The following is a 26,240-nucleotide window of genomic DNA, read 5'->3' on the forward strand; positions in this document are numbered from 1 at the left end:
GCTGTTCAAAAACGGAACTGGATGATCTGTCTTTTTTATTGCCTATCTGTGAAATCTTGCTTATGATTGTATATTTGTGACATGAACTTTTTTATTGTTTATCTGTGAAATCTTGCTTATGATTGTATATTTGCGACATGAACTTTTATGATTGTAAAGATTACAATCGAATAAAGATATTTGAATTGAATTGAATTGACTGTAAGCACACATCAGAAAGGCTTTCCTCCATACTGTACCTTGGCATCATTGTTACTACCAAATGGACAGTCACACCTCCTGTAATTCATGGAAACAATTACCATGCACAGACCCAAGAAAATGGACAATCAGATAGGGCATGCTGTAAAAAATACTGCAGCATTTAATCAAAAACAATACTTTATTGAAAAAATACATTTTTGGGTGCTGAAAGCACAACAAAGCCAGATGGCAAACATGTAAATCAAGACAGCGGCTCCAAGGGCGTGTGCTTCTCATATTGAGATACTTGTGCGTGTGAAATACTCCCATACCCTTGAATCCACCCACACAGGTGAGTACAATACATTTGATAAAGCTGTGCAAACGAATAACTGATATCTTTATCTCTGTGCAGGCTCACACAGATGGTGACCATAGTTCATAACCTATCAGAAGTCAATGTGCATCTTTCGTATCTCAAAGAAAGCTTCAAGCTGAAGTACAAGCATTCTTAGTCAAATATGCTTGAACCAAACACCAGGGCCAGACTGGGTACCCATAGCAGCCCTGGCAATGTTGACGGAGCAGCCGCCTGCTACTTTTGTTACTGGGTGCCGATATAGTAGAACTTCAGCAAAACAGGCCCCCAGTAACAAAAACGGCACCCACCCTTCCAGCCTCTCGGGGAAAGCCCGATGCCCGCTATGGCCAGTCAGGCCCTGCAAACACCACAGCTCGAGACACAGATCCTACCCTGGGCATAAGCTATACAGACGTTTGTATAATATACTTCAGAGAATCTTGATCTCTCAGAAAGTTTGCTTATTGCACCCCAATGTGCTTTGGTCTTCATGATAAGATCCAAGGCACTCATCCCACCTCCATCTATGCAAAGAAACTATGCATTTCACAGTAGATCTCCATACCAAGGGCCTGCTAAGCTGACTGTTCAATGCTTCCTTTTTATCTCCTACAGAGCTACTACATAACCGGATTCCCCTATTCAACACCACTTTCGTTCCCCACAATACCTTTAAATGAAAGCATTGCTGATGAGCATTCAAGCCAACAATCTGATCTGAGGAACGGGTGGTTTGATCTAATAAAGTGACTCCCCTTTGAAAACCATCAGCAGTTGTGTGCAAGAGGGCGTTCAAAGACAGCGCCACTATCGATCGAGCACATGCCCAATTCGCCCATTATGCTTGCCATATGCAGAGTTTTCACATTTCTGTGGCCAATCATGAATGCCACTCTGGTCCCACAAGGGCGATTTCTAGTCATCCGTTTAAATGCTAAACATCACCTTATTGGTTAATTTGGGCCAAAGAAAGCAGGTCCATCCCTAGGAAGTACCATCATACCTTTAGACAATCTGCAGACTGGAAATGCATGGGCTTCTAACTCTGATGTCCCATGAAGGGTGGCAGGAGGGCGCTTTCTGCTATTCAGAGGCCGAAGAGTTACAGTGCCTGCTAGTGTTGCACCAAACCCTAGGGGAGTCCACTTCAACCCTTCCATTCCTCAGGAGCGGCCCTCACTCTGTCCCTGGAATCAAGTGACACCCCATTCTTTTAGAACACTGACATGCACTGGGGCAAGAGACCCGCAGGTACAGTTGAGTCCGCAAGCAGAAAGAAGGATCCTTCGACTGTCAGCGTCATCGTCCCATCACGAGGGCGTAAAGTTTAACTCCGCCTTTCGCTGACGGGCACAGCTCCTTCCAAAAGTCTTTGTTTTCTTCTTGCCGCAGAACGTCCTACACAGGGTTTCAAATATAAACAGAAACGGCAGGTGTCAGTGGAACCAAGGGCCTGTATTATACAATCTATAGACAGTAAATATGGGATGGTCATACAAATAGCAGTGAAGCACAGAAAAGGAGCTTAAGAAGTGATGTAGACAAATTTATGGCTTTAAAAATTTCAGTAACAGCACAGGACTGAGAAAGAGGAGACCAGCACCAAAATAGCAGGCAGGTAGGCAGGATTGCTCAACCAGCAGTTCTGACCGAGAAAGGAAGCGGACAGCCCCTTTTCCTACACCTATAAACGAACCAAAACTCATAGCCTCTGTTATGCAATTGGATATTCCAACTAGAACTGGCACCTGTTTTTATCTAAGCACACCTGATTTTGGCAGAATAGCCTAAGGAGTAATATTGGCGGAAGACGATTTGCACAACATCACATATTAGGTAACTGAGGAGAGGGGACTAGAATTCTTGTAATTTGCTTCTAGATCCAACGATCAAGTTATACACCACACTGCCTCCTCGCTGAAAATAGGACTTTACATTCTTTGAAAAAGGCAAGCCCACTCTGCCTGCCTGGATTGTCCTATAGGGACAGGAAGGCCACTATCACAAGGGGAAATGAAGGGAGTGAGTCTCACCACTAATGAGATCCTTTTTTCTGTGCTCCTCCGCCAACAATCAGAGAATATATTTCCTCAGTGTTCTTCAATGTCTATCTCATTAGGTCTTTCATTTCTCTTTGCCCGGATGACATGGCACCACTATTAATTTCTAGTCTATTTCTATCTCTATCTCCTAAACGGCTGCACTTTGACTCTGGGTCACAGCTTATGAACTGAAGAAGAAAGAAGCAGAAGAGCTGTGACTTGTTAAATGTCTCTTTGAGCAAACCAAACACCCACTTCCAGCTTTTTGTAGCGGTCCTAGTGGGAGTGTGGTGAGGCAGAAAAGATTCAAAACACCTCTCCCTCCCCAGCATCATTTGAACAGGGAATAACACAAGCTTTCTACATTGGAACCGGTTACCCTCTCCCTACAAGCACAGGAGGGTGCATTCTCAAAACACTATTCTCTTCATGAATTAAAATGTAGAATGTGCCAACCTAAGGAGGAAGCATCAGAGTACTGTAAAGTCAGTGTGTTCGGTTTCAGTTAAGACTAGCTCACATTGCCCTGTTTTTTGCATGGATTTATAAAGAGTAAAAACCAAAATGACAAGTAGAGCAACGCCAAGAGGGAACTCAAGCTTGAAGATGAACGCCAGAGTTGGCGAGACTGCGAGCACGATCCACAAGGAACGCTGGAGGCAATAAAAGGCAGCATTACAGTTCATAGATGGTACCTCTTACCTGCCGCTTGACAAAAACAATGGAGGTGGACTCATGAGCTTCTGGGCCTCCGATGAGGTAGCACTTGCGCACCTGCTCTGTGCTCAAGCTGCATCTGGGGGAAGAAAAGAGGTAGCACTTATGAGCCAGACTCAGATATTGGGCTGGACAAGAGAGGGCATGAATCATCACAAGTGGCATAGCAGCATGACTGGACACCTCATGATTAGCTGGGACACCCAGGAAGCACAATCTAGCATCTGATGAAGCGCCCAATCGTCTTGCCAAAGGTGTTAGCGAAGTATGTCCAGATTTCACCTCTTCAAGTCCCAAAATACCGAAGACTCCTGAAAACAAACACTGGATGCACCTAGCTTCCAAATTAATTTCCCTTTGCCAGCCTCCTAACTAACAGCTGCCAGCAGCTGCATCTGAAAGAAAGCAGAGCTTCCCAACAATGTTTTACTCCCCCCCCCCCTCCAAATTAAACACAGCAGCTAGCTATAAAAACGAGCGACGGTTGTGCTCCTAAACCCTTTCTAAGCCAATAATATTCTCCACAAAATATCTCTGAAAACAACCACTGCATGAGCGGCATGTTTTAAATAATCTTTCACCCGATCTGCATATGCCCTCAAAAACAACCCCATAAGGCACCAAGCATCCCAAACCATCACCCCGACCATTCATGGTCTTCTATCCAAGTATCGCCCACCAACCACCTCTGAAATCAAGCCCTGTCCACAATTTCTGAATGTGCGACCATGCCAAGTCTTCTAATCTCAATGACTTTCTCAAACTAATCGCTACCCAACTTCGAAAACAAATACTTGATACGCCCAGCTTCCTAAACCTTCTCTATACCAGGACTCACCACTAACCAGGGCTGAAAATAAACCATCAAGTGTTGCAGACTCATTCAGAGGGAAGAGAAACACAGGTACTACCTGACATAGAACTCAGCACTGGCCCTGCCTGCACTGGTGTTGTTGCGGGCAATCCCAAGGAGGACTGGTCGGCTCAGTACTGGCAGTGGAATGTTCACCTGGAAGGAAGAAGGAAAATACTGATAGACACAGAAAAAGATCTGTTGGGTCTAGAGAAGTGACATACAATTTCCATTTAGTGCTTCCAGAGTGAACGTAAGCCCATGTTTGCCAGGCACCTTACCACGCTAGGTTACATTCACGATGAATGACAAACAGCTGGCTTAAGGACATGACAGTGGTCAGTTTTAAGCAGGTGGGCTCAACATGCAAGAGTTAGGAGTTCAATCCAGATACAGACAGTACAGTGATGTGAAGGAAATCTTCGATTTCCATTACAAAATTGTACTTCAAGACAAGCTCATGTATTCATAGGATTGATCTTACGGGACCAAACAATGAAGCTCAGAAACAAGCATGGATTGGGATTCTTGTTCGAGACAAGAGACCTAGTTGTTGTGGTAGATGCAATGTTTTCCACTTGGCTAGGGCACAAACAAAACAAATTTATTTTCTTGTTTGTATTTATTTTTAAATGTTGATAAAAATGGAAATTGGGCTGATATCATCAAGCGGGAGTTGAGCAGCCGCGCGTGTCTGTGCTATCTACCCCCACCTTGCTACCATTAGCGCGATGTTACCTGGTGCTTGAGCTGTGTTTCCCGTGGACACTTTCCAGGAGGTTGGAGGTGTAGTTGCAGAGTTTAGCGGGAGAGAGGCGAATGCTCATGGAGCCCCCCGGTGCTACCAACCCGCCCTGCTTTCCGCGCTGGTGCACGGCCGCCGTGGAGATGAGGCGTGGCCGCAGAGCGGTGGCTCGCGGGCTCCTCCGGGTCGGCAGCGCCAGTATCAGTTGCTTCTTCGGCGCAGCAAGTGCTGGTCGAGCGGGGTGTGTGTTCTGAGCCATTCCCATGGAGCTGGTAGGTCCGTCTCCTACAATTACTTTGCCCGAGTCACCTGGCCCAAAGTCGTCTCCGGGCAGCAAGAGGGATGTATACCCTGGCCAAATCTTGAAGTCCTCATTTTTAAATATAGAAGATCACTCGCACCCAGGAGGCAAGATTTGCCATCCAGCACAGGAGACTGTGGGGGCAACAAGAATCTTAAGAACCTTAAAGAATCCAGAAAGCTGGGATAAATCTGGTGCAAAACGAGGAGGGAAAAAAAAGGTAGGAAACGTGGGGGTGTGTGCCTGGCAATAGCAAGGTGAAAACTAAGGAGAAGGAAAGTGGGGGGCCAGGAAGTCAGCTAGAGGAGGGGCAGGCTTTGGAAGGAGCAAATGTCAAAAGTACCCCTAGTTCCTCCAGTGCGTTCAGTGACTGTTCTGCTTTTCAAACCTACCAGTTTAAGGGCAGGGGTATAAAGGGGGGGGGGGGGGAGAGGAGGAACAAAAACATCTCTATACATAGCAAAGTTAAAGTTAACCCCTCACTGAGGTCCTTTTTTAGGGTTCAACCGGAGGTAATGATTATCACAAAGCAGGGAGAGGACCGCAGGGAGGATGTTGATATCTGTTCTTCTGGCTCTACTGGCTGTGTATCGGGCGAATCCCTAGATAACATGGAGTCCACAGGAGCCTCACTTACTGAGAAGATATACCCACTGAAATTTAAAAATTGATACCTGAACCAGTGTTTTGGGGGGGGGGGGATAGAACTAGGCATTCAGAGCCCACCCGCAGTCACTAGTCAAACTATTGATGGGTATGGGCCAGGACAAAGGTTGCAGGAGCAGACTGGGCCCCCACTAGTCTCGATGGAAGCTCTGTTCGCCTCATTAAAGGAGGGTATCAAGCAAGGTTTTGCGGTATCAGCTGCTAATCAGGGAGAAATAAAGAACTCGTGCGAGATCCTAGAAAAGAAGGTGGATCTCTTAAATGCTAGAACAGAGTCCCTAGAGCACTCTGTAGACGAACTCAAGGCTGATTTAGGGTCTGCAGAGTCCAAGATCCAGGACCTACAAAGAGGGGAAGCTGCTCTGCGAGACAGAATGGAGACGCTTGAAAACACCTCCCGCAGGAATGATCTTCGCGTTATGAACGTTCCAGAGGGAAAAGAAGGGTCAGATCTCAAGGCTTTCAATGTTAAATTGATTAAGGAAGTCCTGCCACTTGAAGAGTCAACGGAGTTCCTGGAAATAGATATACAAAGAGTTCATAGGGACCCCTTTCGCCTAAATCCAAATAGGCGAAAGCCAAGGAAGATTCGTATTAACTTCCTCACCTATGCAGTAAAAGAAAAGATTCTGAACTTGGCCTTGAAAACAAAAATACTAAGGAGCAAGGATTTCTCTTTTGAAGTTTGCTCGGATCTCTCGAAAGTTACGTTAGAAAGGTAGTGGGAACTCGATAGAAGGATGGAGAATTTCAAGAAAATCGGCGCAGTAGTAAAACTCAAATTCCTGGCCTTCTTAAAAGTTATGTATAATAACAAAATGCAAAACATTAGGTCAGTTCAGGAGGCAGATGAATTGCTGGATACTATTAGCAAAGAGGTCCCATAGGCCCTTATGGATAACCTGAGTGGTTCGCCCTAAGAGAGGCTCAGTATAGCGAATCACAGTGCAGAACTGAATAAAGCTTCACATTGTTTTATAATGTAACTATCGGATCACATCATCGAAAGGTCTGTTTGGCTGGGTAATAAGTTTTTTTAGACCCTGCATAAATAAGCAAGGAAAGAATAAATGTAAAATATAGAAAACTGCAAGTCTTATAGGTCCCTTGGGCCTCTTAAGTTGCGCAAGAAACACAATTTTTACTCTTTAGGTTTTTGGTTCACAATACTTCGTTTTTGATTAGGAGCAACTTTTTGTTGGGTAACTCATTCGGAATAGGGGTGGGGGGTAGATCACGGATGCAATATCTGGGCAACACCTGGTCCAGACAATTGGGGGAAGGGTTCTCCAAGGGATGGGGTGGGAGGGGAGCACAGGGGGATAAAAAATAAAATCACCTCATTCTTCTTAGATCTCTTAGACCCGTTAACTTTAGCTTGGATAGATTTGGTCGAAATGCAATGATCCAGGTGCTGTCTCAGCCTCGGCCTAGTGAGGGCTTGGATTGTTAACCTTCAAATAACAGGACTATATTTGAGATCTTGTCTTGGAATGTAAAATTGCCTGCGCGTGAGGTCACGTAGAGAAAAAAATCCTACAATACCTGAGAGATTCCCCAGCGCAGGCCATGGTCATCCAGGAGACTCGTCTTCTTGAGGCAGACACGAAAGAAATGCTTAGAACCCAGAAATGGGTGGATTCTTTTATCTGTACCAACCAGACGGCTAATATCAGAGGGGTGTTGATTCTCTTCAAAAAGCAAGTTAAAGTCCAGATTTTACAATATAGGGGGGAGGTGGCTGATACTGAAGATTACTTTAATGGGTATCCTTTTTACCTTAGTTGGCTATTACGGCCCGAACCAGGATGCCCCCTCTTGTCTCAAATCTATTTTCTCGCATCTTTTGGATTTCCCAGAACCAGTGATATGGGCAGGAGATTTTAATATTGTCCTTGATCCCAAATTAGATAAATCCCCAAATAGTAGAGCGATAGCTCCCTCAAGATCCAGGGCGTCCCTCTTGACAATAATGTCCCAATTGGGCCTCTGTGATATATGGAGGGAAAGGTCAGGTCAACAATTGGGGGTATCTTATAGGTATTTTAAATATAAACATAAATCAAGGATGGATAAGATTCTGCTCAGCTATAATCTCAGGGATAGAGTTAAAGATATAAAATACCTGCCATCACACCTGTCGGACCACTCTGGTATTTTATTAGCCCTCGACTGTATACAGGTACAGCAGGCTAGAGTATGGCACTTTGATCGATCATTCATCCTTGAAGAGGATGAGACAGGCTTCTTCTCTAGAGAAACAAACCTATTCCTAGAGACCAACTTGGGTACAACCAATATCACTATAGTATGGGACACTCTCAAAGCCTTTTTGAGGGGTATCATAACTAATAGGTCGAGTTACAGGTGCAAAAAATATAGAGAAGGGACTCCAGCTTTTGAGGTACAAATGAGGTATGTGGAGTAAAAAATGAATAGCCAGGTGGGTATCGGCTTGAAGGAAGATTTGAATATATTCAAAAAATTAAAGGAACAGCTGGAGGGCACTCTCCAAAGGAGGCTCATGCGTAGATGGGAGGCAAGCAAGATCACCCACTTTGAGTATGGGGAAGGAGCCGGAAAATTACTTGCGTGGAAAATCAAAGCAGACCAGCTCCGGAACCACATAAAGGAGGGGGGGGGGGGGGAGAGAAGGTGTAGCCTCCACATCTTCGGACGAAGGTATTGGTGAGGCCTTCTTGGAATATTTTCAAGAGATATATAAAGAGACCTCCATAGAAGATCGATCTAAAGCACAAGTATGGTTGAAGAGAACAACTTTAACACCCATTAGTTCCAAGCAACAGATAGATCTGGAACAAACAATTACGCAGGAGGAAGCGAGAAAGGCTACGGCGGGTTGTAAAACGGGCAAAGCTGCTGGTCCTGACGGACTACCAGCTGAACTATATAGATCTTTAGGGGAGGGTATAATTCCAACACTAACCCAACTATTCAACAAGATATTTTTGGAGGGAATTAGCCCTCCTGAATCATGGAATGATGCTATAGTAGTCCTGATTTTGAAACTGGGCAAAAATCCTGCCAGCTGTGGGTCATACCGACCCATATCGTTTTAAATGACGATTATAAAATCTTTACTTCTATTTTAGCATCTAGGCTGGGGATGGTGGTAAAGGACATCCTTCACCCCGACCAGAAAAGGTCTGTGAAAGGGAGACAATTGGCAGACCTCACATCCAATCTGGTCGGTGCAATAGATATCGCTTCCACCTATTCACTTCCTCTTGCAGCTTTAACTCTGGATGCCACCAAGGCTTTTGACAGGGTAAATTGGACCTCCCTGTCGGAAGTCATGATGAGATTTAATCTGGGTGATAAGTTTTGCCGTACCATACAGCTGCTATATCAAGCGCCATCGACCAGGCTTTTGGTTAACAGAAGTCTTACTAAGGCATTTAGGATCACCAGGGAGACTCGACAGGGCTGCCCCCTCTCCCCCCTGTTTGATATGTACATAGAGCCTTTTGCGCAGAGGCTCAGAGAAGATCCTGATATTAAGTCTTTCTGACATGGGGATTGGGAGATGTAGGTGGCATTGTATGCGGACGACATCCTGATACTCTGCAGACTTGGATACATCCCTCACGGCAGTCATCAGACTGGCAGAGGAATTCTGGCAGGTCTCAGGGTATGAGGAAAATGCTGGGAAGACTGGGATTATGATTTGGAACATCACAGGCACTTTACATCAGATTAGTCACAGCATGTGTTACCTAGGGGTTAGAATCGTCCAAGACATAGATAAAATCGCAGAAACCAACTAAGCGCAAGTCCTTCAGGAATGTCAATCAGATGAAGTCATGGGCCCACCTCCCCTTATCCATCTTGGGGAGGGTGAATCCGGTTAAAATGACGATACTAACTAAGATCACCTTCCTCTTTAACACAATTCCCCTTCACTTCAATAAACGCATCATAGATAAATTCCAGCAAGAAATAAACTCCTTTATCTGGGCATACAGATCTAACAGAATAGCCTGGAAAAAACTAAGGCGTTGGAGAGAGAAAGGAGGTCTCGCGTTACCTGACCTACAGTATTATGCCTGGGCTTTTCAACTTTCACACTCTCGGATGCTATTAAAAATGCCTACTTGCACTGGGGGAGGCGATATGTTTTTGGCTAGGTTAAAAGGGGTGGGTCTACCGGAAGAGAGCTTCAGGTTTAAAGTTGGCGACCAAATAAATTTTATTAAGAAAGTCAAACTTAAGGTCATTCAGGCATTTGCCAGAATATGGGCAAGGTTAAAAAATCTCGTAGGTCTCAATTACTTCTCAAACCTAGCACCACTTTGGGACTCACCGGGCTCGCCGGAATGCCTTGAGGACAGGCTGGCGATGCCACTTAAAGAAGCCTGACTAAAAGTGTGGGGAGATCTTGTTAGCGAGGAAACACTCATCTCATGGGAAGACCTAAAAAGGAGAGTGGGTAGCGGTCTCTCTAGATTTAAGTATATCCAGTTACAAAGCTGGGCTCAATCCCAGATCAGACAGAAAAAAATCTATTGGTGGGGGAAATATTCTTGAGCATCAGTTAGTCGAGAGGCCAGTAGGGAAGAAGGAGGTTTCACACTGGTACTGGGCTATAGAAGAGGTGGTGGATGGTGAATTTAAGCTTGCTAATGAGCTATGGAGTGAACAGATGCCAAATGCACAGTGCGATCTCCTATGGCAGGATTCGTTTAAAAAACTCTTTAGTTTAGTTAAACCTGCCTGGTTGAAGAGGAACCATCTATTCACTGTGCATAGAGCATACCTATCCCCCCTAAAATCCTAAAAGGGTCTCAAGTCAACTGTAAAAATTGTGGGTTAGCCGAAGCCTCAGACTTACACATGTTTAAAGACTGCCCCCCCCCATTGGTGTATTTTGGGAAGAAATACGGACGATGGAGAGTATCTTGAGAGTACCAATTCAAATGAACCCGACGTTGATATTTTTTGGCCTTAACAGCTACATTGTAGGCACAGCCAGATGTCTTTTATTCTATTCGATCTTACTGGCCAGGAGACAAATATGTAAACATTAGGTGGACCCAGCCCCTCCAAAACACTCGGATTGGTTGACCTCACTATATGAAACATCTAAGATGGACTTGTCCAGAGCTTGCAGCAGAAAAAAGACTGCATATTGGGATCTGCTGCTTCAATGGAAATAAACCAAGAAATAATTGTACATTTTATCCATGCTTTGTTATTTTATTTAAATCGGAAGGGAGGGCGGGTCCGATGATTATGCCTTTTGGATACTCCTTGGACTATGCCGGGTTTCCCCGAGTCATCGAAAGCGTCCATCTGGTCTTTACAGATCAAGCTGGAGTGAAACCCATCCTCTTTTTGAGGGGAAGTAACATTCCGGTCTGGCAATATACCCCTACAGGCTGAATGCACCAAGAGATTCCATCAAAGAGCCTATGTCGTCTCAGGTCGTTGAGTAGGGGTATGAACAGACTGTCTGTTTACAATGGTTGAAGGCGAATGAGGACAAAAAAAAAAATAATTGAAATTGGGTTGCTTTTTCATTGATTCTAAATGCTGTCAGTCATGACTGCCAGCCCAATAGCACTGTGTATTGACAGGTAAGGATGGTTAAACTAAAACAAAGGAATTTTAGTAAAGAGGCTTAAACAGCATTAGATATGCACATGGTTGATGATAAAATTTGCAGCAAAAAAAACATGAGCAAGAGAGGGAATATAACCAGTTAGCCCTCCACTCAAGGATTCCATACAAAACTAACCTGGTTAGGCAGAACACTTTATAGACTTTATAACTTATGTTAAGCGGGTATTATGTACTCTTAGGTATGGATATGCTAAATTATCTAGGCATGCCTACCTCTAAGTGTTCCTCATTTAAAAATGATCAACCATCTACAGCTAGCCTCACACCCATCAAAGACAAAATGTGAGAGATGTCAGAAAGTGCCTCACGTAAGCACCATCCATGGAGCTACTGGTTGGTACTCACTAGTTTGCTCGTTCTGTCATCGGCAACTTTCTTGACAGAGAGAAAAAATGTGTGACCTAACTCTTAGGCTCGTGTGTAGGGTGAAGAAATAATAACGTGTAAATGATGGTGTCATCTATCAAAAAGTCCAAGCCCCGTAGTGGAAAAAAAGGTGAATAAATATCCTAATTAAAAGTGAGTTGTGAACAACTATTCCACACATTCTTTATTTTCATAGTGTCCACACTCTGTTAAAAGAAACTGTGGCTCACCATGGGGGTGCCAGCAAGTTAATGCATACCCTACCTTTGCTACCATAGGCAGCAACCGCGTGGCCTAAAAGGAAATTAAGTACAAGAGTCCGACTTTATGAATAATGGTAATAAGATGTGAGAATGCCACTGTGTTGAAGCATTGTGGGATGACCAGAGTTTGTGTATACCCTCCGGAACGTGAAAACCTCAGTGTTTGCAAGGGTGACAAAAGGTTATCATTTGTTTTGATAAGCAGGGAAGTGTGTGAATAGTGTGAATGCAGGTGAATGAGCTGAACAAAGAACTGCCTCCATCTGCCCATCCATCTGGTCGTAGGTGCAGCGGTGGTGGCTCCTCCGTTATGGCTGAGGAACCTCACCCCGCCTGCTGCCAGCGAAGCCGGCACACACATTCATAATATGGTAAAAAAAAAAAATACAATTTTATCATGTGTGGCAGGCTCACGCTGCTACAGCACGAGGGCAAGGGGCGGGCTGATTAGTGCAATTGCACTATTACGTCAGGCCCCGGTCAGTGCGCATGAAAGATTGGGAGGCTGTCTACAGCCGACCAATCTGACCTGTGCACTTCAGAGCCTGCAATCCCAAGTCTGAGAAACAGCAGAGACATGGCAGCCGCAGGTCCACAGCCTCAAAAGCGTATGGTTAGCCTACTCCAACCAATCCTGGAGCTGTGCTGCAGCTCCAGGATTGGTTGGATTCGCTTTGCACAAGGGAGGAAGTCACGCCCTTTCCGCCGAGAGTGCCAGAAGAAGAGAGAGAGGGCGACTGGATCCTATGGCCAGCAACATAATTCTAGTGAGTTTTCGGGGCATCGCACTCCACCATATGTTAATGTTGCCGGCCAATCCTGCGTAAGTGAAGTATGAAAAAGATGTTATGGGCATGCATGGCAGAGGACACTGTCAGTTAACCCATTTCTAGCCGAAAAGAAACAATGAGCTCTGCACACCAAGCACTCTTAGACATCCATGATTCCACTTTTCCATCGTACTGAGACGCCAGGTGTCAAGCGTTTTTCCAACAAGCTGCTATGACAGGGGCCTTTTGCACCTGGGCAGTGTAGCAGAATAAAACGTCTAATTGCAGACGAAACACTCAAAAGTGAAGGGTCAGAAGGGAGGTCATTGGGGTGTAGAGACGGGGATAGGCCGGTTATGTGTTGGTAAAAATCAGGCTTATTTATAGAAAGCAACACCACCTCTGGAACAGGACCACTCTGAACTCTAACTGCCACAACTGACCGTACAAACATTGTCCACCAGATTCACACGAACAATGATTCAATGACCCAGCCACAAACTACAGAGACTGCTAACCCAGGAAAAATGCCGATTTGACAATATTTTTAACCCCCCAAGAATTTTTTGTCCAGAGAGCTGCTGAACTGGTGTGCCTTGAAATGCATCTCTGTGGTATGCTACCATGTTACAAAGGCAAAGCAGCCCGTCAACAACTTCACTCCACATACTTTCTTTAAATGCACATCTAGGGATTTGAATGTGTTTTAGGGATCCCGTTTGCGTTTCTGGGCACTTTGGTAATTGTTCATTTGCTTGAGTAGTTCATATATTGATAACATTGGCAGTTCAAATAGTCAACATGTGTAACTGAATAGTCCTTTGGCACTTTTAAAAAGAGGTGCAATTGTTACCCAGTCAAAGGACTTAATCGCCAACCCCTATTAAAAATGATGGAGCCAGACAAAATTTGAGGATGTGATCTGATGGTTAAAAACTCATTGGGTTACAGAAGTTATCTATCTTACTGGCATAGCCCTCAGAAAACTATGCCTATCGCTGTGGCCAATTCCCCAAAGCGACTGCACTTCAGGATTGCAGAAAGAGAGAGGTGATGTCGCCGAGGAGCATGGATCGAAAGGGGGGGCTCTATTTGTAATTTGTGGAAGGAATTGGTTTAGAAAGAAAAAAAAATTTAAGAAAAAAAAAAGTGTATGCCCACATCAAAGTAACATTACATGGCAAAATTAAGAAGAGCATGAAAGTTTCCAGTCTCAAACCCACCTCGTCTCTGATCTCTCCCAGAACAGCGGAGAAAAGTTCTTGTACCACTAGTTCCTCCGATAGGTCCTCCAGACTGATAGCTTCTTCTGGAACGCCTGGTGCTACAGCCTGAAGGAGAAAGGAACATGCCAGAACTTATTGTACTCCCTACATATCATAGGAACATGCAATGCATCAAAGACAATTCAATAAGTCCCTGATCTACACATAAAATCCAAGAAAAATAGATATATTAAAATAAACCTCTCCAGTCTGCTGAAATTGAGGTAGGGCTATTATTCCCCCCTACCAATCTCCAAATTGGATTTAATTTAGGAGGCCCTGTTAACATTATCCGGCACGCTGGACTAAATGAAAGGAGTTTATTTTTTTTTAAATAATAATAACTACTGCGCAACACCATCACAGCGCTAAGATAGTTCAAACCTATTTTTAAAGATAGTTAATTACTAAAGGCATCAGCAATTAAGTCCTAAACAGCCACATGAAACAAAAAGCACAGTGTCTGTAATATATTTAAATACTGGTGAGGTTTGCAGGGAGAGAGAGAATAAAGCACTGATCGGTGCAAAGGCATGAGCCAATGCTTCTTTATGACCAACAGCCCCCAAAGTATTTCCTTTCGTAGTTGTTAAGCACACCTTTGTACTTACAAAGATATGTGCAGCCTCTTAACTTCGAAGCAAACTGTAAGAGGTTTGTTAAATGCAAGTCTCTAAATTTTGAGTTTTGATTGAAATTTCTGCTACGCAGGTGTGATTTCATGTTACGTTTGTTATGCAACATTCATGAAATTACGTTAACCTGTCTCGATGTCTAATTAGGGGTCGTTTGTGGCAAAAATGTAGTGCAAGGGTACAAGGTGAGCGATTAGAATACAAGCAACGGCCGTTCGTTTATTGCGCTGTTCCCCCCCTCCCCCCAACGTGCAATAGGGTCGCACATCCAAAATGCACGCAAAGGTACACTTTGCTCTAAAATTTTGCGCCAAATTTTGGGTTTGCATGGGAAATAATTAAACCTACTTTTGCATACTTTTTCCAAATTGACGCATAATTGAGCAAAACCATATTACTCAAATGTTGCACACACCAACCATGTTATTAATTTTTACACATAAATAGAGGCAGAAAATAATGTGGTTCTACGCCTGTATTATTTTAAATCCGAAAACGCAGCAAGTCTATCAAATTTTGAGTGACTTGACTGGCCCAGTGTGCTCCAATTTTTGAGTGCCAGTCCACAATCTGTGCAGGCTGACAGCAATGGGAGTTTTAAAAAGTATTCCGAATTCCTTAAATAACTTTAGATGTGCGCAAAGGTTTGTACAATAACGTTAATTATTTCATATTGATACATTACATTATTACGCATATTTTTAACAGTACTAGAAAAATAAAGACATTTAAGTGTGAATTCACATTTCTCAGTATCATAGGTCTAGAAATACACTTGTTGGAGCTTACTTTTTTGTTCGTAAAACAAAAGAAATATGGATGAAAACCAATAATATGAAGAAAAAAATCTATTATAGATATAGAGGGAAATATTTAAGAAATAGCATTAACGTTGTTTAAGGCCAAATGTACTAAGTATTATAATAATGGCAAATACTCAGATTCGGGGTTTATGATTGTTAAAATGCTTTTTTTAACATACTTAAGCCATTGTAGGAGACAGTAAACTTTTATAAACTGCTTTAATGGCTTTGTGAATCTGTATCAATGTGTTGCTACCATAATCCAGTCACAAAACAGTGACCAATTACATTCTCAAAGAGAAGGGGTCTACTGGTGACCCCTTCCCCTTTGTAAATGGCAATAAAAAAAATGTTTGTTGGAGAGTCGGCAATAGTAGTCTAGGGACAACCTCCAAATCCTAAACGTTATGAAAAAGAAAGACGTACACTCACATTTTTAGACGCAGCACTGCTTCACCTAAGGAAAATCGGCTCGATTAAAAAAAAAAAATCAACACTTTATTAAAAGGCTATCACTGACATGGTGGTCTGCATCCCTGTGATGGCCACTAATCGGAGTGAGTCACTAACTGCATCCTAACCCATTAATTTTCATGAATTAGGTCGGAGTGAGACAGACTCCGAATTGGAATTTTAAGAAATAACCTAGTAGCATGTAGGTCTGTTTACAAAAATACTGGGCACAACTTTTGAACACATTTTTGTGACCAATGTTTAGAATATCTTGTAGTAACACATAGGCAGGTGCAACTAAGGAGCCTTTTTATAAGGGAGGAAGAAAGATTACCTAAAACAACAATACAGCCAGGATAACATCAATGATTTCTCAATGGACAGGCTTCACCTTATCCTCATAAGGTCTTCAATATGATACTAAAGATGTAACAATGTTGGGATAAGAGTGAAATATGATAATTTGGTAATCTAAGTAGACAAAGATTTTATGCAGGACATGTTCTTATGAATATAATACTGTACAGGATGTTATGATATTTTATCCTATATGATGCTTTTAATATAAACACTTATATCAGACAAAATTTATGTCTATCATGCGGCTTATATGGTTAGATAACATAAGCGTGTCCGTAACAAGGAACATCTTTTACTTTAATTTTATTTGTCATTTCAATTGTCATTTCATTTGTGATTTCATCGGTAACTTTATTTAATTTCATGTCATCTGGTTTCTTCATTTTCATTATTGTTCTCGTTTTAGAAAACCCAATAAAAATTATTCGAAGAAGGAAAAAAAATTAAAAAAATAAAAATAAAAAAGGATTTCTTAATGCTCACCTTGGGTTCTGGATGTCCACCTGGGATGTCAATAAGTCCTGGAGCTTCTCCAACTTCCAGACTTCGCCGCAGGAAGACAAAGTAGTCATCACTGGTGTGCAACATAGCGCCCACACCCAGAGGCTCTGCCAGGTAGGCCTGGCTTTCACCACAGTCTGCCAGGCCCTGTCTCTGCAGCTCAGGAGCCTGGCTGCTCCAGTTGGTGGCGATAAAGTCACGGTAGCAGGTGAGGCCCAGGCGGAAAGTGAGCACTTCCCGCTCCATCACAACTGAGTGCACACGAAACTTGGCGCCATTGAAGAGCCAAGGCTTCTCTAGCCGACAGGCCTTCCAGACAGCAGCAATCTGCGGCTCATACTCTGGCAGAATCCGTCTGTTATACTTGAGCGAGATTTCTGCCTGCACCCGGTCCTCAGCCAGCCCTTCAGGGAACGGGCACTGGAACATGATAGAGATGTCAGGATCCATCTTGTCCCAGCTTTAAAGATCACCAGCCTATAAAGAAAAATGCTTGCTTTAGATTGTGAAATAATAAAAGAGGCCACTGGCTGGGTGTCGTGGGAAGGCTACTGTAAGCAGGTATGTTTGTGTGAATGTGGCAAGCATTTTATTTTCGATCCCCACAGAGCGCTCATGCAATCTGCACGTTCATTACATCCCACTACAAGCATTAAAAATGCAATAGGTCTCGCCTTTGATTAAGTTAAAGCCATTTGCTTTGCTAATGGTATTGTATAGCAAAGCAAATGGCTTTAACTTAATGAAAGGTGAGACCTATTGCATTTTTAATGCTTGTTTGTCGATAGACACTAGATCGCTCGCTAGGATGTCTGCAAGTTAATAAGAAAATACTATGCAAAGCATTTCGAATGCGACAGATAATCCAATTGCCACTGGTGTTCCTGTACAATGATATGAACTTTTTGTCTACTGTTTTCTCCCACTTTTGTGTTTTATATTGTGAAATTCCATGTGTTTTGTTCGGTTTCCCTTCCTTGACACAGTATAGGTATTCTGTATGTTGTTTACTGTGTATATCTAATAATGGACTGTGTTTAGAGAATCAGATGTAAAAGTAATGCTGTAAAAATCTTACAAAATGGACAAAGTATTCCTTCAATTGCCCCACTTAAGATCTTATTTAATTCATGCTGGCCCTTGCACTAGTTTTAACTTAAACATCCAATTTCAGGCACGAATATTTTCAAGTAAGATTGTATCTCTCCACTAAAATCCAAAACCATAAGATGGGCAAATAGCTTTCTTTTTCAAAGCTCTCAATATCTTTTTCTAATGGCAGACTTCTTAATCAAGCTTTTAGCACCTTCTTCCTTTTTAACACTGAAGTTTCCCCCAACTCTGGGTATGGCTGCAAAATCTAACATCCTCATGATACTGCTCGTCGTCTCCTGCCAGGCTACTGTGTTGCCATTCTGAAGGTGGGATTTTATCGTGCACTTCAGGGAACCCTTGGACACCACTAACATACCATAACAATAATTATTTCTAATCGTTCCCTGCATTTTACATTTATTTTCATTGGCTGTTTTTCAGTTGTGATCTTCCGCAAAATTGGTTTAAAATGTTGGCTGGCTCCTTCATATGCCCAGTCCACCATGTATGCCCCGTTTTTATTTCAAACGTGCCACCGCCCATGCCACACAACTCTGTCACCCAATCATCACTTTCCTTTCGGCTCTGAATGGCTAAGAAGAGGATTATGAGCAAGAATGGCATCTTACCAGCCCACTGTCTTAGTCGCTAGCCATGGTTACAACATGCAATCCTTATAAATAGGGCTGCCAGTTTTATCGTATTTTCTTTTACATTTCCTTCTGTATTTATTATCCATGTTTGTTTTTGGGGCATTTTGTTGGTATTTATCCATTTTTTTTGTTTTGAGAATAAAAGGAGTCATAAAATTGTATATTTCTACATTTATTTAACTGATAAACATGCACTCGTATGAGTGCATGTTTATCAGTTAAATAAATGTAGAAATATACAATTGATGCCTGAGGTATTTTAGCAAATTAAGCAGCTAAACATAATAAAAACACTACACCAAAAGGTAAATATTAGCATTATATTATAATACATGTTAAGATATGCCTGTATTTAAAGGAAACTTATCCAGCACTCAGCGCCCGAGGGGACCTGCGAACTGCTGACAATGTTGCAGAGTCTAACGTAAAAATTACATAAAAAGCACTTGGCATTGGCAAAGGCAGCGCCGTGTTTATAATTGCATCGCGCTTTCACTCAAAGTGAAAGCGCGATGCATTATAAACACGCCGCTGCCTTTACCAAAGGGGAATGATCACAAAAAAAGTGCGTAGCAGCTAATTAGGAGACACTGTCTCTCGCCGCAAATAAAAGATCAAATCCCTGTGGGCGGGGCTTAAAGGAGACAGGGTGGCAACTAGCGCCTATTGACATGCCTTCAGTACAATCATTGCACTGCCTTTGGCATAATTCGTGACGCCAAATGACGCACAAATCAAAAATGAAGGCGGAGCTGGGACGAGGCTTCTGGAATCGTAGCGATTCCAAGAAGCCTCGTAAGACGAAAGCAGTGCATGTGCTGCTTACTCCAGGCCGAGACCTAAAAGGACATGGTAATCCAAGCGGATTTCTTTGCATTTGGTACCTAGCAAGGAAGGGGGATTACACCATGCGGTAAAAGTTGTTTATACAATACAACAACAGTCTACCAAGCATTTTCAATGCAATAGGTCTCGCTTTTGCGAGTGTTTAAGTGATTGGCATTGTATATGACAATACCTTTTATCTGTATATTTTAAACCCAACACATATATAAATGGCATTGTTATTTTTAATAACAATAGCTCAAACTCTCGCAAATGCGAGAGCACTTTAATATTGGCTGTGCCCATTTCTTTAGAAGATGCTCACCATATTCAGGTTACAGTGAGCAGCGTCTAAACAAAGGGGCATAGGCAATATTAAAGTGAAAGTGCATTTGGTGCGCTTTCACACAAAGCAAAAATAAAATAATTTAGAAACGTTCCGCGCAGCCGCTGAAGTGAAAACTGCCTGTGCTATTAATTAATAAAAATAAATAAGTTTGGCCGCTAATGTGAAAGCGGCCACCTGTAAAATAAATAAATAGGCGGGGCCACTAAACTGAATGCAAACCTCGCAGTAAATTAAATAATTGAATAAGTGTGGCCGCTATAGATAAAGCGGACCGCATAGTAAGTGCTGAGATGCCGTGGGTGGAATAAGGAAAGAGCATTAAGGAAAATAGTGCTCAACCATCTATTAAGCAAAGCATTTAACAACACCAGTAAAAGGTCCAGTCCTTATGGGCGGTAACAAATGGAGACATGGTTGGACTAACAAGCCTCATAATGAATCGGAAGCCAGCGTTTACGAAAGACAATGACAAGCCAATTAAAAATATGAGTGGAGAGTGGGCGGTGCTTTAAAGCCATACTCCACTACTGCATGCCTCGCGGCAGCGCATGCGCTGCCCAGGTTCGACCTAAAAATGATCCCAAAAATTTAAATTCAATTGGCACTACAGAGTGGATTGCCTATATCATCTATCCTACATATTATTACATGCAGTTAATGAGTTTACAAGATCACACTACAGATCCATTTGTTTGCTCTCTTTCCATGTTGGTACTGCTCCAACTGAGTGACAAGTCTTAAAACACATTATTTGGTGGCCCCTCATATGCACCCAGAGCATCAACTGTGACGCTCTACAACGCCCAATTTGCTTGTGCCATGACTCCACATAGCTTCATACCATTCTCTTCTCTCTCAAACACTCCACTATTTGCCCAGCTGGACACAACACACATATGAATATCTAAGCAGCTATATATATTTGTGGACATCACTTGACCCTACTAACTAAGAGAACACACAGTTGTAAATGTAAGAAGTTTATTTTGTGAGCAAGATCCTTTCTTGTTTACCCCACATCTGCTAATTCTTGATCGCCAAACCTTAAATACTGGCCAAGTTGTTAGATTTTCTCACATTGTCTCTCTCTGTCGTCCTTTCAGCTTCCACTTATTCATTTATTTACAGGATTTATAAAGTGCTCTGCCATTGACTAGTATGCTGGCACTAGCTACTAAAACGGATAGACATAAGAGGTAGAAGTTTGAAATAGCGGCAGAACATGAAGGTTTATGGGTCAGATAATCAGTATGGAGAGCAAAGCTCAGATTACTTAGGAAAAAGCCAGTTCTTAAGGGCCTTCATAAACTGTCAGGTTAGCTGAAGAAGAGTGGACAGATGTGCTGGGAATGCATCTTCTTAGTCGCTTTTGTAAGGGAATCGGTCCCAGTCGAGCTCTGAAGACAATACAAAGCGATTTAAACCCAATTCTTTGTTTTAGCAGCAGCCAATGGAGATCCTTCAGTGCTAAGGAGGCAGAAGCTGTTCTAGGTCTATTCAAGGCAAGTTTGGCCACTGCTATCTGAAAAGTTGACGGACAGCGTAATAAATATTCAGGAGTGCCCAAAAGAAGAGCATTACAGTAATCCATGCGATTGAGAATGACACTACGAACTACCAAGGCTCTAGAAGAAGGGGCAACACCAGCAGTATCCTTCACAGGGCTCTCAGAAGCGAAGAACAGGTACCCATGGTTTGATTCATACATCTCTCCATGCAAAGTTAATTATCAAAGATAACTTCCACATTCTGGAACGAATCGGCCGAGACAATAGTCCGGTCGGATAGCACCAGCCAAAAATTGTCAGGGAGTATGACCGGAGCTTTATTAGCTGAACAGCATAGAAGTTCAGTCTTATCCCCGTTGAACTTCAGGGAATTAAAGTTAAGCCACTGGAGAATGCCCTTCATATAATCATGAAAGGTGGAGAGCTGCTGGTATCTTGCCAGAGAAAGAATAAGTTGGGTGTCATCAGCATAACTGACCAAAGTCACCATATGCAATTTAATAAGTGTGCTCAAGGGAGCCATATAGATATTAAACAGAATTGGACTGATAGATGAGCCCAGTGGCACACCCGGTTTGATTGGTCTAAACTCAAAGGGAAATGGAGGAAGCGCAATTGCCTGACATCTGTCCCATAAGTATGAGCGCAACCAGTCCAAGACTGTTTCGCCCACCCCAATCACCAAAAAACAAGCAAAAACAGTAGTATGACAGACCGTATCGAATGTAGCTGAAAGATCAAATAAGATCAGAACTGATGATGGCCCCTCATCGACATGCAGTCGCTACTCATCCATTGCTGTTAACAACGCTGATTTGGTCCCACGGCCGGGTCGAAATCCAAACTGCTCCTCCTCCAGACATTTATTAGTTTCTAGATATTGAGCTAAAGACTTGCTCACATAATGTTCTAAATTTTTAACAGGGTAAGGCAAAAGGAATATTGGTCTGTATTTACTCAAACTGAATAGAAATAGCATACTCTCTTTCTATTACCAATTGCCTTAAAAGTTTTCTTGTGCACTAGGGGCTCCTTTAAAATTAACTAAAAATGTGTGCAATCATTAAAAGACTCATGCACATTCTATCAGAGTAAGTGAGTGGTAAATTGTTCTAACAAAAAACAGAAAGGCCCCCTGGGGCTACAAGGAGAGATGAGAAGTAAGACAAAAAGGTGTGCTGGGATATCCATTTTATAGGACGGTTCCCCTCACCAACCCGCAGATGGCATGCTTCATCATTGGGAAATCTCCTCACATGGCAAACCTAGTTGTAATGCGGGCTATAACCCCCTCTCCGAGAGGGAGGAACTCGGGCATGTTTTCAGTGTTTTCAAGAGAGGTTTCCTAAAACCAATGGTGTGAGTAGGGTGTGGTGAGGAAAAGGAAAAAAGGGTGTGAGATAAAACTAACTCTAGGGTAAGCCAAAAAGTTTCATTGGGGCCTCCGTAAGTTACAGCTAAAAACAAGTACTATAAGAAGATGTGATTCAACCTTTCATAGCTGAGTGATGGTCAACATGTTTCTGCCTTATACCCGCTACAGAGGTGTGGTGGCTTTCACCAGGACCAGAAATAATTTTTGGGTGAAAAACGATAGAGAAAAGGGGCGGTTGTTAAGCAAATGCCGCAACAAACTTGCCAACCTAAAACATGAAATACTTCACCAGGGGTTGGAGTGAATATTCACTCAGATAGATGTCCGCTTGTAGTGGTGTTTTACCCGCTATGTCACGTAATCAATACCACCTCTACCTTGGCACAAACTCAAGGGAGCCTCTAAGTCCTTCTAGAGGAAACTGCCTCGGGTGCTTGCTCGCGCCTCGGAAGAACCTTCACCTGCAAGCGCGCTAGGCAGTTTCCTCTAGAAGGACATAGAAGCTCCATTGAGGCTTGAAAGCCGCCGTACTTGTTTTTAGCTCTAACCTACGGAGGCCCCAATAAAACTTTTTGGCCTACCCTAGAGTTAGTTTCATATTACACACTTCACACAACCAAATCTGGGAAAGCAGTAGATCACCTATCTATCCCCTTTGTGTTGTCCTCTGTTTCTTTTCCCTAGTGGCACTCTTAAGAGGCTTACAAACGCCGCAAAGAGCCTTAAAAAACACACAAAGCATAATAGGGCTAGGTCTGGCATTTTGTTAGGAGGAATATTTTGGTAACTGTGTGTGCTAACCCATGCTGTCCTATGAATTAAGCCCCACAATGAATCATCCAGGGCTACGGCAAAATTGATGTCAGGAGTAGTGCTTATTTGCTGATCAAACTCATTAGTAGAGTACGCTGTACCCTCAAAAACGAGTGTCATAAAAATCAGCCAGAAGATTAAGCATGTGTTTGAAATGGTTAACTTAATAGGCAAACACAGCAAAATATTGCATAGGAGCCACTTTTGGCAAGACAGTATTTTTTCTGGGTCTTTAAGCATGTCCACGTGCACGCACGAACATACTGCTGAACAAAGCAGCACATGCAAGAATTTATAACGGCAACATCAAAACGAATGAATGTGCAAGGCCGATTAGTGGATAGCAAGGTGAGGTTTAAGAAGCCTAAACAACAAGCACTAAAGCAACATACAAAAATACACCAAAGAGCACAAACTGAAACTAATTTTCTGACTTCAGTCAAACAAAAAAAAAAAAATGTATTGATATATCTCCAAAACCTAAAGGTAACTCAGACTGAACAACGTAACCGTCTTCAAAAAGCCCTGGGTTTGATGAAAAAATCCCCCAGGCAATGACAAAGCACGAAAAACACAGGAAAGCCAGGGGCTAATCTCATACCCACTTTCTCTGTATTTCCTATTGTACTTTTTGAAGAACTGAAAACATGATCAATTTAAACTAAAACTGTTTACAGCGAGACCTAAACAACGGCAGTTAGTTACACAATACAAAGGCTTCCATGCTTACAATAAAATCATCACCACTGATTCCCCATCACCTTCCAAAAGAACTAAGAAATACACCTAAACTCTGCCGATGGATTAAAAAAATCCATTTACCGAAAGTTACACCCCCAGTTGGTAATCTAGGTCCCAATACATCGGGATCCTGGAATCGAGATGGGGCAGCGAAAATCAGGTCCGAGAAATTCAGACATCCCAACCTTCAATAGACATGGAGACATCGCATCCCCGCCTTGAAATGGAAGGCTGGTTTAGCCTTATATCCGTAAGTGGTAGTACAAAATAGGGTAATAAAAACACATTTGCAGCACACAGAAGCGCGAAATGAAAAGCTATATAAAAATAGTTATTCTGACTATTGCAGCAAAATACATCAAGAAGAGCGCAATCCAAACGAACGAAAGTGGGCAAAGCATGGTGTGAAATAGGTCCAAGACATGTCCCTTCCTCTAGCCCCAAACAATCGAGTAGCCCACCCCACTACCTCGGTCCATTCCGCAGGCAATCAGTTCATATAATAGACTGCCATTACATAACCCCACGCCAAAAAAATACTTTTATTAATTATTTAAAAATCATAAACACGTGTATTTCCCCACCATATTGCTGAAACTCACCGTAGACTCACACTTACCGTCCGTACTCTCTCGTACTTGCCCGGCTGAAAGTCAGTCTCACAAAATAGTTGGCTCTCGTCGCACAGCACAGACAAGGGACTCTGCAGACAAGACAGACAAATGCTCTATTTTAAAGGGCTCGTGCCAGTGGTACTGTAAACAAAACCCAAACACCAGGCTTAGGCCGTCTCTAGGCAACCCCACCCCCAGGGACGGTCCTGGAAATATTGGGCGCGACGGATCGTTATGACGTTGCACAATCCGCTTTCGTAGAACAGAGGCTCGGCTTGGCTGTTTCCAGGCCTGGGGCCAGGGGTTAGCGCCATTACAAAGATACAGGTACAATAGGGTGCGCACTTGGCAAAGGTGAGTGCATACCTAGGATACTACGAACCGTGAACACACAAGAAAGGCAGCAGTGTGACGAAACAGTGTTGTGCAGAGAGGGCCAGGAGCGGCCCAAGACAAAAAACTGACTAAAATAGCAAGAATGTTTGAGAACATTTACAGCTGAAGGCAATAACTGCAGGGGCAATGAGTAACAACTGCACGAGTGGACACATTCTATAAGGAAAAGAAGGACCTGCACGGGGGGGAAGGGGGTTAGGAACTGTAGAGAAACCCCTGGAAGGGTGGAGTTTACAAACTACAGGGGAGATAGAGAACAAACACCGGGTACAGATTAAGAACTGCTGCAGGTTGCGGCCAAACTAACTGCAAAGAAAGAAATGACATGAACTGCTAAAAAAAATAGTAGGAATAGATTTCCCGGAATATCAACGAGTCAGAGCGCAGGGAAGGCTTAGAGATTAGAATAAAGCTGAAAACTGCTGAGTGGAGTGAGCGGGAATTGCTGAGGCAAAAAAGCAGCAGGGACACGTTAAAACATCGAATGTACCTCTCTCAGTATGGGGTTACTCGATACAAACGCCCGCTCTTGGGATCGGAAGAAAATTTCCGAATCCCAGACAAACAGCCGGCTTCTCTTTCAGCATGCAGGATCCACAGTGTCCACACCAGGAACAGGAAGGGCTAGATCCATTTCCCGCCTTCCTATTGGTCGAGCGTTCTCCGTGACCCTTTCTCCTACTGGCCGAGCCTCACTAATCACATTAGACGCAGCGGTTACTCTCTCATTCATAGACAGGTTACTGTATCATGGCGCAACTAGTCCCGAACTTGGGGGGGGGGGGCAACACTAAAATAACGTTCCATTGCCATGCCTTTAATTTTAAATGCCGAACGAGAGCGCGGCACCAGCTCCATCTAGCCTCCATTTTACCGAATTTCGTGATGCATTACTTGGCAGCAGCAGAGGGCGCTACAGGACAGGCAATAAGGCAGGGTTGTCT

The 26,240-nt window shown here is 43.1% G+C and overlaps 1 protein-coding gene across 1 annotated transcript; it reads right to left on the reverse strand.

Moving 5' to 3' along the window:
- Nucleotides 1-363: 363 nt before the first annotated feature.
- On the reverse strand, nt 364-25,925 carry NUDT22 (nudix hydrolase 22). The gene is made up of 7 exons (XM_085625820.1): nt 25,787-25,925; nt 24,906-24,989; nt 16,910-17,404; nt 14,134-14,241; nt 4,215-4,312; nt 3,289-3,382; nt 364-1,942 (listed from the first exon to the last, which is right to left on the reverse strand). The coding sequence occupies exons 3-7, from the start codon at nt 17,375-17,377 to the stop codon at nt 1,844-1,846; spliced, it is 867 nt and encodes a 288-aa protein (XP_085481946.1). The 5' UTR covers nt 17,378-17,404; nt 24,906-24,989; nt 25,787-25,925; the 3' UTR covers nt 364-1,843.
- Between the last annotated feature and the right edge of the window lie 315 nt (nt 25,926-26,240).

The sequence above is a fragment of the Triturus cristatus genome, chromosome 9 (assembly GCF_964204655.1).
Source record: "Triturus cristatus chromosome 9, aTriCri1.1, whole genome shotgun sequence".
Classification (NCBI taxonomy): domain Eukaryota; kingdom Metazoa; phylum Chordata; class Amphibia; order Caudata; family Salamandridae; genus Triturus; species Triturus cristatus.